This window comes from Arachis ipaensis, chromosome B10, assembly GCF_059453495.1.
Source record: "Arachis ipaensis isolate K30076 ecotype BB chromosome B10, ASM5945349v1, whole genome shotgun sequence".
Lineage (NCBI taxonomy): Eukaryota > Viridiplantae > Streptophyta > Magnoliopsida > Fabales > Fabaceae > Arachis > Arachis ipaensis.
Window position 1 is genome coordinate 144270975 of NC_142435.1, and position 14459 is coordinate 144285433.

General features: G+C 34.6%; 1 protein-coding gene across 1 annotated transcript; it reads right to left on the minus strand.

Moving 5' to 3' along the window:
- Positions 1-8817: 8817 nt before the first annotated feature.
- Positions 8818-11560, minus strand: LOC107624199 (syntaxin-121). Its single transcript, XM_016326682.3, has 2 exons — positions 10905-11560; positions 8818-9622 (listed from the first exon to the last, which is right to left on the minus strand). Exons 1-2 carry the CDS (start codon positions 11431-11433, stop codon positions 9267-9269), a joined length of 885 nt encoding a protein of 294 aa, XP_016182168.1. The 5' UTR covers positions 11434-11560; the 3' UTR covers positions 8818-9266.
- Between the last annotated feature and the right edge of the window lie 2899 nt (positions 11561-14459).

Below are 14459 nucleotides of genomic sequence, written 5' to 3' on the forward strand. Positions count from 1 at the left end.
CCTAAAAACAGTTTCTTGGAAAAGAAATCATCACCCTAACCAAGTAGTCCTAATATAAAAAGAAGTGACAAAATATGTACAAATTCTAACTAGCATGCAACCTAATATGCAATGCAACCACTAACTAACATTGGTGTTGAAAAAGAAAATTGTTACCAATGGAGATCGGTCGGACGACCTCCCCACACTTGAAGATCGCACCGTCCTCGGTGCATGCAAAGAAGAGCAATATGGATGGGTTGCTACAATTGATGAGCTTCTTCAAAGGGTTGTGCGGGTGGACTTGTTTGTTGTCCCATTTAAAATCTTTTCCTTTTCTCCCTTCTTGGTGGCCAACCTAAAAGGAAAGAAAAAAAAAGAAAAATTAAGCCTACAATAAAGATAGCAAAGCAAGAGAACATAGGTCGGGGCTAATGCCAAATAAGAGTAAGGTTCTCATCCACATGGTAGCTACAACATGTGAGTGAGAAAACAATGTAAGCTAATGCATATCATTAAGCTTGATGCAAGAGTAAAGTCAAAGCATGAAGAGCATATTGAGCATCAAGTTCAAATAAGAAAAAAAGTGGATCATGAAAAATAATATGAGCTCATATCAATGCACAAGGGATACAAGAGTCATACAAGATGAAGCATTGATTTAAAAATTTCATCACCCATCAATATCAAACAAGTCAAGTGATACCAAAATAATGCAAGAAATTCTCAACAATTGAGTAAGAGAATTCAACACCATTATTAAAATAAAAAACTCAAAAAAAATAAAGTAAAAACAGGCTATAAAAACAAAATGAAAATGTAAAGAATAAAAGTAGGCAAATGCAATAGACAAAAGAAAATGGAAGATGGGAAATTTTTTTTTTACCGGCGCGGACGCGTCATGCACGCTCACGCGCCGATAAGCAGATTGGCCGAAGGGCGCGTACGAGCCAGGTGCACGCACGCGTGGGTTAGGTTGGGCGCAGGGCACAGTGTCAGCCCAGGGTTGGCCCAACTCTCTGGAAAATGTATCAGGAGGGCAGGTGGCGCTATCGACGCGCGCGCGCACAGCGTGCGTACGCACGCATTGCGAAATTAGCATGATGGACGCGTACGCGCCAGGTGCGCGTACGCGTGGGTTGGTTTGTGCCTTAGGCCCAATATTCACACAGTGCATGCCTAACTCTCGGGTTTTTGGCTGGGGAATGGAATTTTTGCATCCACGCGTACACGCCATGTACGCGTGCGCGCTGATGGGCGAAAATGCTTGGGTCATGCGTACGCGCCAGGTGCGCGCACGCATGGGTTGGTGCCTTATTTTTCAAAAATTTTCCAAGTTCTTGCACCAAACCAAGCCTTCCAAACCTCCAAACAGCTACCAAAATACCCTAAAATCTTATTTAACATACCAAACTACCAAATAAACTCAACAAACTAAACACAACATGAAATTAAACTAATTCTATTAAAATGTACAAAAGGAGAAATGAAAAGAATTTACCATGGTAGGGTGTCTCCCACCTAGCACTTTTGTTTATTGTCCTTAAGTTGGACTTATAGGGAGCTCCTCTCAAGGTGGCTTGTGCTTGAAGCTATCCTTGAACATCCACCAATGCTTGGTTCTCCATTGTGCCCCAAGATTCCTTATTTGTTGCACCAAGTGTTGATGGAGTTCTTCACAAGCTTGGGGCTCCCAAAATTGATTCTCCTTGTGCGATCCAGGATCCCACACTTTATTTTCACACCCGCCTTGAAGTTGATCATTATTGGTCCATTCGGGTGGCAAGCAAGATGAATTCTCAATAAAGTGACCAACAATCCTCCTAGACCCATGCACTCTAGTTCTACACCAAGTCTTGCAATCAAACTTTGAACATGCAACTATAATGAACCTAGAATAATGTTTCCAACCACTAGCCATCTCCCTTTTACTCTTAAAGCCACAAATATGTCTAAGTTGACCATCCATCTCAAGCAAACCATATTCAAGGGGAATAATAAAGCTTAAGTATAAGAAATTTACCCACTTGAATGAAAGAATGGATGGTGATGGCTTGGGGAGAGGTATTCCCAATGTCCTTGCAAGCTCTACTCCCTTATATTCTTCCTTGATTGCCTCCACCTCTTCACAAACTTCTTCATTTTCAATCCTTTGTTCATCATTTTCATCTAACTCTTCTCCATCACTCAAATCATAAATGGGAGGTTGAGAAAAATCTACCTCCACATTGCTTTCCATCTTTTTAGAAGAAGGTTCTTCAAATTCAAAGGATTCACCACCAAGAAGAATGGATGCATGGTCTTCATCACCAAGGAAACTCAATTCTTGCTTCATTCCCTCCAAGTCTTCATATGGAATATGCCTTGGAGGTTGTGCACATTCGTCCTCAACATCAAATTCACTCTTCTTGGAGAAGTTCTCTTCAACTCTAGGTTTCCAAGGAGGTTCCGCATCTCCTAAGTCTTCAACCACTTCTTCCTCTTCTTCAATGATCATAGGCTTCTCCAATTGCTCTAATACAAAATAACATCCCTCATTTTCCACCAGAGTTTTTAATCTCTCCTTATGCTTTTCAATTAATTCTCCACATGTGACCATGGGAGTGCTTTGAGTGCTCAAGCATTGGGAGGCTAAAGTGCTTACTACCTTGGTCAAGGTAGCCACAAATTCTAGTGTCTCCCTTTGCATTTCTCCTTACCCTTGAAGTATAAGGCCAAGGATTTCATCCATTGAGGATTGGGATGGGTAAGAGGGTTCATTGTCTTGGAGAAAGGGTTCATAATAGGAAGGTGGTTCTTCTTGGTAAAGTGGTGGTGTATATTGAGGTGGTTCTTGGGAGTAGTAATCTTGGAATGGTGGTTCCATATATGGCTCATGTGGTTCAAAAGGTGGTTGGTATGGTGGATATGGATCAAGTTCATATGGGGGTGTTTAGTGAAAATAGGCTTGTGAGTGTGGTTGAGGTTCATGTTGAGGATATGACTCATATGGTGGTGGTTCTTGAAAGTCACAAGGAGATTCACCATAGCCATTGGATTGGTATGCATCATAGAATAGATCTTCTTCATAGTGCATTGGTGGAGGTTGTTGCCATGAAGATTGATCATATGCATATGGCTCCTCCCACCTTTGATTGTCCCATCTTTGATACACATTCTCATTGTAGCTCCCATTTCCTACAACATAGTTAGAACCAAACTCATAGTCAAAGTGAGAATTCATAGTGAAAAGAGAAAATAAGAAACAAAAGCTAATGAAACAAAGTCTTAAAACTAGCAAAAACTAACAAGCAATCCAAAAATAAAGCTATTCACAATATTCACATATATAGAATAACCAATAACAAGGCACACAATTGCAATTCCCCGGAAACGGCGCCATTTTGATGAATTGGGTTTCTTGACGGTTTAGAATTCACAAATGAATTCTCGTTGCAAGTATAGTTTCTAACCCAATCAATAATCCTTTCATACAAAAATTTGTTTGTCATAAGTACAAACCCCTAAAATCTATAAACCGAAGTATTTAAACCTCGGGTCGTTCTCCCTAGGAATTGCAATAAAGTATCTTGTTATTGGTTATGAGGTATGTTTTGGGGTTTTTTGGGATAAGAGACATGAAATGTAAATAGCAATGAAAATAAACTAACAACTAAAAAGGTATTGGCAAAGGTTGGTGGTCAAGGATCTCTATCCTTATCACTAACCACAACATGAGAATTGGTAAGGATCAATCCCACTAAGTCATCCCCTAACTAATAGTAGAGGAAAGTCAAGTGAGCTATATCAATCCAAGTCCATAAGTCCTAGTTCTCCACCAAATCAATTAGTGAGATCTAGAGTTAATGGCTCCCAATCGTCAATCACTTGGACATTAGCAACTCAAGAGTTCCTAAGTTACCTTCCCAAGCCAAGAGCATAAAATTCTACTCTAAAATCCAACCAAGAATTTTATCAAACACTTGGAAGGCATAAAAGAAAAGCATAGTAAAATTGCAAGGAAAGTAAATTTACACTACTCAATTGCAAGGAATTAAACAACAACAAATCAAATGAACAATAAAGGAACATGAAAACATAAATTGCATTAAAAAGAAAAGGAAAGAACAAAAGTGCATCAACATAAAAGTAGAGAATTACAAGAATTAAATGCTAAACTAGAGAGAAGAGATGTAGAAAAATAAGAACTACAAAAGAAAAAGTAAATCAAAGCATGAAATTAACCTAGATTTAAGAATTCCTAATCTAGATCTAACCTACTCCTAATTCTAGAGAGAAGAGAGAGCTTTTCTATCTAGAAACTAACTAAAGCATGATAAAACTAAAATAAAACTCACTAACTAACTAGATGTCTCATCCCTCTTCAATTCTTGGGTTAAATAGCATCAGAAATGAGTTGGATTGGGCCCAAAATGCCTTAGAATTCGCTGGCCACGAGTTGCATTAAGTGAATCATGTGCAACCATTGGCGCGTACGCGTACCATGCGCGTGTGCACCTTTAAACGCGATGTAACTATAGCAGATCTTATGTCATTTCAAAGCCCCAGATGTTAGCTTTCCAACGCAACTGGAATCGCATCATTTGGACCTCTGTAGCTCAAGTTATGGTCAATTAAGTACGAAGAGGTCGGCTTGATAACTTTTGCGATTCCTTCATTTCTTCATGAGTTCTCCATTTTTACATGCTTTTCCTTCATTCCCTTGATCCAATCTTTGCCTCCTAAATCTAAAATCACTTAACAAACATATCAAGGCATCTAATGGAATCAAGGTGAATTAGAAATTGCAAATGGGGTTTATCACTCACACCTTGGCATTTCTAAAATTGCAAAATCAACTAACTAATCACTGGCCATCTAACCCGCCCAAACAGATTGCAGAGATAATTAGAAATGAGAAGTTAGGCTTACCTTTCCATCATCAGTGGCGCCATGTCTGAGACAGTTCAGCGACGGGTTTCACAGTCGTCTCTAATGTTGCCTCCTGTTTTCTACTCAAGCTCATAGCAGAGTTGCAGCTTCCTGCTCTGGATCGTCCACACTCTGGATTGTTATGCATCTCGTACCGTGATTTTACTCCTCGAAGCAGATCCATAGTTTTTATTTGGTCTCATAATTTAGCGTCAATTGTGTTTCCTTATAGTAGTATGGTTACAGGGGAGGGAAAGCAATTCAATCGAGTAGTTAGGGAGCTAGTATTAGGAGTTGTGTTTCTTATTCTAGGCTTGGGTCTTAGTTTAGTTTGGTTATCCAACCCGTCAAAAAAAATGTTAGACTGCTTAATCAGTTGGCAAAATCCTGGAAAGTTAGAGTTCTGCATATTCTCAAGGGAGGCAACACCTATGCCGACTGGATGGCTAAGCATAGTTTGAACAAACCATTTGGATATAGTTTCATTGATAAACCTGAGCTAAATTTAGAAATTCTCATGGAGCAAGATTGGAGGGTCTCCAGACCCACTAGTCAAATTAATTAGTTTTCTTTTTTGTGTTGGGCTTAGGCCCTGATGGTAATCAGTGACTAAGAATGGGGGGTTGAATCTTAACCCCTTTTTGCTGAATATTAATTTCTGATTTTTCAAAGGAACTTCAGGAGATTTGTCTACTTTTGTCTCGTGCTGTGTTGAGAGACACTTTTGTTTTGTCTCGTGCTGAGTTGAGAGACACTTTTGTTTTTGTCTCCTGGTTAACAGAAACAGAGAAAGGAGTAGAGAAGAAGAATTGACACCAGATATATCCTGGTTCAGCCACTAGGTGCAATGTGGCCTACATCCAGTCTCTATCACAACAATGATGGAATTTCACTATCTCTTTTTCAGGATTACAAACACCAATTTCTCCCTAAGAACTACCCATTCTTATCTGGGACAAATCCAGATTCTAACCACAATCTAAACTTGACTTGGACTCAAACCAAGCTTTCAACAGCAAAGTGCTAAACCAACTTGCAAGGGAATCCCCACAGGATCATGAAACACAACAGATAGATGTACAAAGAAACTCTGAGACATCTCTGGCTTTTTCTCTAATTTGATCACTTTCTTTTTCTTCTCACTGGCTTTTTCTTACAAACCTCACCATGTTTGTCTTTTTCACCATGAGACTCAGACAGACAAATACTAAGGAAAAGAAAACAAAATGAACACCATTGAAGGAGAAGAACTCAGGAAGCTCGGGTAGCTATGAGAACTCTGTGCTTTCACTTTCTCTCCTTGATCTCAACCTTTGGCCGTTCACCCTTAATATAGAAGGGGAAGCTTCCAAAGTTGAAACTCTAACCCAGCACCTTCTTCTCCTCATCACTCTCACCCTTTTTCTTCAAGCTTCTTCCATCTTGGCCATTGATCTTGACTTTGGCCCCAAGAATGGATTCTGATCGTTGATATGGTTTTGACCCAAGATAGCTTCTTGCCTTCTATTTTTGCTTCTTCCTACGTGTAGCATAGCGGCTATCTTTTTTCTTTGATGAACAAAAATGGAACTAAATTTTTTCAACTTAGATTTGCTTTTTCGTCAAGGCAAATTATTTCTTTTCTTGGCATCAAAATCTTGAAGTCATCTTCCAAAATATTTCCTTCTAAAGCAAAGATCTTTAATAGCCTTTCTATTTCATAGCCTTTTTTCTTCTGATAGCTTTTTCTATCTTCTTCTCTGATGGATTGACATGACCGAAAGCAAGAGAGAGGAGAGAGAAGAGAGAAGCTTTCAATGCACAATAAACTCAATTTAATTTTGAGTTTCGGTTACTAAGGAATGCATTTAACCAAATTGAATTTTGAATGCCAATCACAAGGGAGTAGGTAACTGAACCAAGCCTTGATCCATTTCTTTCTTCTTCTAGTTTAGATCAATAATGATGTTGGACCAAGAGAATGTTGACTTGGACTTTGTATTAGCTTCTTAGCCCAATTGTTTTACTATCCCTTTAAAAATTCAGCCACTTAAAATGAAATAATTTTGCTTAAAGACTAAACAAACTTTAATCACAGTAGACTTGATTCAATTTGGCCCAATCGTAAACTTTCTGCACACTAACAAAAATATTAAATAACCTATTGAAAGCAAATAACAATTTAATAATTTTTTAAATAATATTTTAATAATGTTTGATTATCATTTTAATTAGATTCAAGTTTTTTAAACTCAACAGCCCCATTACATTACCAAAAAAAAAAATTTACTCATTTTAAATAAGTGTAAGTGTTTTGATTTAAACAAAAAAAATGTAAGTGTTTTGATTATTGTTTTATGTATACAATAATTAACAATAAATTCTTAAATAAATTTAGATTCATAATAAATTATTCTTTAATTTATTGAACTATACAGTTAAAAATTAAAAAAAAAAACATTCATTTTTTATTCAAATGAAAAACAAAAAATATTTTTAGTCATTTTAACTTACGCATTAACCTGATACATTTTTCTTTCCTATTAAATTGGGTGTGAAATCTATTATTCTATTTATATATAAGTATAAGCCATAACCCGAAATTATATTTTTGGTAATGTTATGACAACCTTTTTTAATTGTTTTTATTTTAAGTTAAAGTGCCTTCTTATGGAATCACTTGAATCAGAAATATATATGCTGTTGGGTGATCTATAGAACTAGATTGAATATAAGCAGGGATCCAAACTCATTGTTCAACTCATTCAACTGGTCAATTTCAGAGATTGTTTAGCAAGTTCACTTACATGATATATCATATCTCATGTTTCTCAATAGAATTCACTCCGCGCATGTTTTAAACTTGCTTAATTATATATTTTTTAATAACAACTTAAAAAGATTGAACAATAGTACTAGTACAGTACTTTAATGATAATGATTTATTACTGTTCCGACCCAATCCACCAACGATTCGGGTTCGGTTACAAGTCGATGACCTGACGTGACTCCGACTCGATTTAGTAGATGATTTATGTACTACTTCTTTTGTCATGAAGAACCTGGACAGCTAGTAAAAATTTTTAGAAAGGTGGGTTTCGTCACAAAAGGTCCACCCGAATACAGAATATAAATCGGGAGGAACCTACTTCTCTCTAGTCACTCTTTCTAATTTTAATTAGCTGTCTTCTTGTACGAGCTCTGACTTAGATATTGAAATGTTCTTGCAGGTGGTCTCACTGGCCGTCCAATCAACATTGCTGCCAGGCTCCATCCTCCAACTCGTGCTCAGGTCCCGACTCCTCCTTCGCATCTAGGGGTGGCAATATGTACCTTACTCGCGGGTACCCAACCCGACCCCACCCGATTGGGTAGGTTGTCAACCCGATCCGCAGCGGGTAGAGTAGGGTGCGGATAGGGTTTTCGTGCGGATCGGGTAGGGTGCGGGTTGAGTCTCAACCCTATCCGACCAACCCGCACTCTATATATGTTTATGTTATATACTTATATAAAAATATGTTTTAAGTGGATGTTGAATTAAAGACCTCTCACTAAATGCAAAAGATCCTTAACCACTAAAAGAAAATCATTAATTGATAATTTAATATTTTTTTTACATAAAAATCAGTTTTATTTTAAATTATCATCAAGTTATATAATAATGTTGTATATTTTTTGTAACTCGTGGGTAGGGTCGAATATCCGCAGATTAAGAGCAGATAGAGTTAGGGTTGGGATATTCTCAGCCTGCGGATGGAATAGGGTTGAGTTTATATGAAAATCTCAACCCATGAGTAGGGTTAAGATTAGATCAAAATTCTACCCTATTTTACCCATTGTCACCCCCATTCGCATCTGTTGAGGAACCACTTCAACCCGATCCGAGAAGAACCCGAACAAACGAACAATTACCAACATATAAACAAGAAGAAACCTTGGCACTGATAATTGACTCAATATATGAGCAGATATAATGGTAATTCACCGACCACACATCGTATAAACTATAAAGTCGTTGAAAAGCAACATCAATAAACCGACTTAATTAAACATATGTACATGAATGACTCCTATAAGATACCACCCCAAGAAAAAAAAGAAAAAAATATGTGGAACGCGGAACACACACTTTCCATGAACAAGTGCCCCCGTTCTCCCACGTCAAATGATTCTAGAATCTCAAACAAATACTAAAACAAATAAAAAAATAAATAACGGCAAGGGAAAAGCAAAATTAAACACGAGAACGAAAAGAATGATAATCACAAAGACGTTTAGGTCAACAAGGTGGCTTGAGTTGACTTGACATTTGATTGATTCCACATTCGCAGCCAGCCAGCACTATTAACAACACCAACCCATTCAATTTGACCATATATTTTCAATTCTGTGAGTCATCAGTTTCTCAAAACTATGGGAAGAATTATAGCCAAGGCGATTATGAGAAGCAATATGATGGCAATAAAGGTCCACTTGCGGGTGTTCTTCTGGTGCTTTCTAGCAACTTGGAGTTGCTGTACACCACCCCTAACGTACGAATTAGCACGTGCCATGTGGCTCTCAATGTCGTCGAGCTGTTCACCCTGTGTTTGGACCAACACTGACATGTCCAAGAACACCTGGTGAAGCTCGTTCAGGTTCCTCTCTATCTCTTTCACCGCACCGTGCCTCTCCTGAATCTCTTGAATTGTGTTCATCACTGTCGCTCTCCCTTGTTGTTGGATTGCTTTCTGGAGGAAAGTTTCACTCTCACCTGAATCCACCACAATGTTATGCAATTTTGTTTCATAATCATCATAATAAATAATGCACGCAAGATCATAATAATGACCGCATTCTTTGCATTGATGTAGACAAACCCAGAAAAAATTATTGATCATTATAGTATAACTATATTACGTTTGTTACAGTAAATTTCACTAAAATTAATTAACATAAAAAATATAATTTTAATTTTAAATATATTTACACAGTCATCGTATCCACCATATTATAGTCATATTAGAATTCATCTAAATTATACAAGACATTTGGCTTCTAGTTTAATTTTGTCGTGTAACGAAATTTAACTTTACGTGTAGTTAAACTTTTTTAGTAAACTATTCTACGTACTATATAAAAATCAATTTGGGGAATGTGGTACAAAGTACGTGGTTGTTAAAGTGGAAAATGCCAAGGAAAAATGCTGAAGTCTTGTGTGATGGAAGAATAAAAGAGCTTTCTGTATATCTTTTCGTATTTTGTACATCTGATTTTTTTTTTTCATACTAAACTAAATTAGAATTTATATGATATGTAGTTCTATAGTACATCTATCTCCGTCGGGTGAATTTTTAAATTGTTGTCAATTGTGTTATTTTAAGATTTGTACTATTTTAAATGGTGGTGTAAGATATTCCATGTATGCTAAAATGAATTTAACATTTTTTTTCCTTCTTAATTGAAAATAACTAACGGAAACTACTCCTTAGTTATTCCTGCTAGAATTTCTCCGTATTCAGTTAACATGCGAAACTCTAAGGCTCGCGCTTTAATTTGAGTATAACCAAACTTCAAAATCATCAAAGTATTTAAATTTGGATTTGAATTTTCTAAAGTTTGAATTTCATTTTAACAGTAAAATGTGATTTATTCAAGAGTAGAATCCTACTTTACCCTCTAAACTACAAATTTAAAATTTAGAGGATTTAAATTATTTAAATTTAAAATTTCCTAGAATAGTAAGTAGTAACCAGATATCCTTTCATTCCGTGAGGCTTGTTAAAGAATTCAAAGTTTCAAAATACACACATATTAAAACTAACTAAATAAAGTAACACCTAAATCCCAAGCCACCTTAAATCATTTAAAAATCTCATTAGTTATTTGATTATTTCTCTCCTTCTCCTTAATATTATATTCACTTCTGTTTATCTCTTTAGAATAAACTCAAGTAATTTATAATATAATCATAATAATAATTTGATCAGGAGGCATGATTAATCCCAGTAGGCAGTTAAAAAAAAAAAAGAAAATAAGAAAGAGGGGCTAATTACCGGTAGAGATGAGAAGGTCAATGGTTTTGTCATCAGGATTCTCGCCGGTGACGGTGTAGTAGCGACGTTGTACGGTATCTCTATACTCCGACGATATCTGATCTCTGAGTTTGTTGAAACTCTCCATTGACTCCTTGAGGTTCTTTCTCAGTCCATTGACCACAGACGTCCGTGTCCGGTCAGAGGAAGAGCCAGGCCCGCAGCCAGCCACGGACAGACTAGCCTCGTTAGCCCGGTCAAGGGCCTCCAAGCGGGCCTTGAGGACCCTGGCCTTCCTGAGGGCGGTGGTGACATCAGCATCCATACGAGAGCGAAGGTCCTTCACATCCTTTGCGGTGTGAAGAGCCTTGCTCTTCTCGTTGGAGACTCGGAGGCTGTTGTGGATGTTCTCGAGCTCCTTCAGCTCCTGTTTTAGGGACTCAACTTCCTCGAAGAACTTGTTGAGGTTGTTCTCGACGGACGGCGTCGTTTCGGCCATCTCGATGACATGCTGGTTCTTGTCCCGCGGTGGAGAGAGCAAGTCGTTCATCTTTAATTTCTTTCAAGATATTATTCTCTCTCTTGTGTTTGAAAGAAACTTTGAATGGAGATTAAGAGGAAATTAGATGGACTGCGATATTGGGCTCTTTTATTTTTATGGGCTGCCGCTCGCTTCTAATTATATTCATGGAAGACTACGGTACATATTTAAAAAATCGAAAAATTAATTATTTGGGACCAGGTCAAATTCAAACCCATGTACATGATGACTTGAAAGAGGATACAAACTGAAAAAAAAAAGATTATATTATTATAAAAATATTATATATAAATAAAAACTCAATTATTAAATAAATTGTACCTTTAATTGGAAGAGATATAGAGACTGAAATAAACTGAGATTGAGAGATAGATACTGAAATAAGTCTCAATTGTATTTGGTGAAGTAGAAGACAAAGACTAAAATAAGAATGAAATTCTAATTTAATTTGTACAAAAAGTAAAGTTGGAATTAATTAATTGAAATGAGAATATTTTAAGTATAAAATGTTATTAAAGTTTCAGTATCGATCCTTAAAAATTTCAGTCTCCTGTGCCCCTATTTTTTTAAAATACAGAAATACTAAAATTTTGAGACAAATACTAAAATTTTAGTACCACTCTCTAGGCTAATAAACATAGATATTGAGTTACGGTTTTTTAATTTCCGTCCTAATACTTTAAAACAAATGCTACCTTATTCTTTTAGATAACTATTCACACAGCCAACGTAAAAAGTAATTAAATAATTATTTATACTGATGTGACGATACATAATTAAATATACTGTGTACTTTTTTATACTAACAACGCATTAAAATTAAATTTATATTATATATTTATATATAAATATATATTATTTAATTTATTTTTAATATATATTTTATATTTTAATATATATTTTATACGAATAATTAATAGTTTATTTTTTACAGTTTACACGATAAACATGATATTATTATTATGGAATGGACAAATAGTTGATTGGAAAGGTAGTAAAAAGGGGAAATACCTAAGAAGTTTGGTGTGCGGATACGCAGAATAGAACGAAAGGGGAGTGAATGAGGGTAAGGGCTATGATAATTGGTACGCTTCTAGAGGATTATCGTTAAACTTTTCCGGTTACTTGTTAATTACTTTATAGTAGTAGTTAAATCTGTTGCAGTAGTTTGGTCCTCTCCTCTCCTATATATCCTGTGTGTGTACCCGCCAAGGAGGAAGTTTCCTATGTGTCTTTGTTGTTAGCCTCCCATTGGATATTTAATTATTTATTTATCTCAATTTATTTATAATCAATTGCCATCTATAGCAATATTCAGATAAATCATTCAAAAATCTAATCCTTATCAGCGTGCATGTAAGTTAACAACCAAAGATAGCAATTGATTTGAAATCTTGAATCTTATTCATATATGGTGAATTATTATTATTATTATTATTATTATTCTTATTATTATTATTATTATTATATAAAAACCATTTTAAATTTTAGAATCATTAAATTATGTGTGTACTAACAATTAGTTATCAAATCAGTTATTATTAATATAAAATATATTTTAAAATATAAAATTTATATTTAAAATATATTCGTAATTGATTTTTAAATTATAATTTAAAATATAAAATTTTTAAATTCTTATACATAAATATAAAATAACTAATTAATGAATGATTGTTTATAGCACATATTATTTTTTATTTTGAAAATAACTTGTCGTGTATTTGAATTTAAACTAAGCTCATAACAGCAAAGTAGTTGATGCATCATTTAATATTTAAAACAAACTTTATTGTATGTAGTTTAAGAATTGTTTAATAGTAAGTCCATTAAAATAATCTAAAGTGATGCCATTTAGCTAACTTTATTTGGAATGAATAATAATAGAGAAATAAACAAAGGAAAAACTTGAAATATAAGTTTCCTTTGAGCCTAATAATTAAGAGGCAATTATTCCAATAAAAATATAAAAAATATCTTTTAATTTTATGACGATGTTAATTTAAAAAGTGTGACTTATTTATTTTGTAATTCTTTAAATAAAAATAACATTTTTATAGTATATGAAAATTAAACTTTAAAATTTATCATTTAAAAAATAAAATATCTTTACATAATAATAATTATAAGATTTTTATTGAAGTATCACATAATTAAGATGCCTACATAATACATACAGGAGGCCTTCTACTAGTTCATAACTAATAATAAATGGAACTTCGGTGTTCTTGCTTCAAGTGATATTTTTTAACGAAAAATGTTAGAGGGTCAGCAAAATTTATTATTTTGATCAATAATTAGTTATAGAAAAGTATAGATAAACGATAAAAATATTAAACAATGTGAATAATTGATATATCAGATGTTAATATTAAGATTTAGACGGGTAATTTAGGAGTGTAGTGTATTTTTACTTTATTGGACCAATTTTAAAATTCATTGTTCACATTATTCACAAAAATAATTGTCTATCTAATAAATTTCGTTAGTTATTAATACTTAAAAGTGTAAGTTAAAAATATATTATTAGATTATTAGACTAAAAAAATTTGACTAATAATTAAAAATAATAATAAAAAATAATAAATTTTACTGAGTCTTTAGTATTTCTCTATTTTAATAAATTTTATGCTGCCACATTTTGAATCAATGAAATAGCGGGCAAATAAAAAAGGGATCGTAGACATGTGCTTTGTATACCAAAGAGAAAACCCGCGTTGTAATTTCCAGATACACGGTTTTTCTCTTGAATACTTTCTAATGAGGAGACATATCTTTCTTCACCAACAAGAAAATTATGTTGAAAATTCTAAAAATACTGGGAATCGCCAATTGCCATTCGTGGAGACTAATTTCAGAAATAGTGCACCACAATAGCAATGCGCGTGGACTTTTCACATTTGCAATTCAATCCATCATCAAATTCGTCTTTTCTTAACATTAAAATATTTCCATGTTGCAGAAACATTTCATATATATATAAGATATGTGAGCTCACACAAAATTGCAGCGTCACTCAAAAAGAAAATACATAT

Bases quoted from the DNA above. Each gene is read 5' to 3' on its own strand.
- LOC107624199 (XM_016326682.3), bottom strand. From the start codon at position 11,433: ATGAACGACTTGCTCTCTCCACCGCGGGACAAGAACCAGCATGTCATC. The intron at 9,623-10,904 runs GTAATTAGCCCC...TGGTGGATTCAG, and splicing joins TGACCTTCTCATCTCTACCG to GTGAGAGTGAAACTTTCCTC.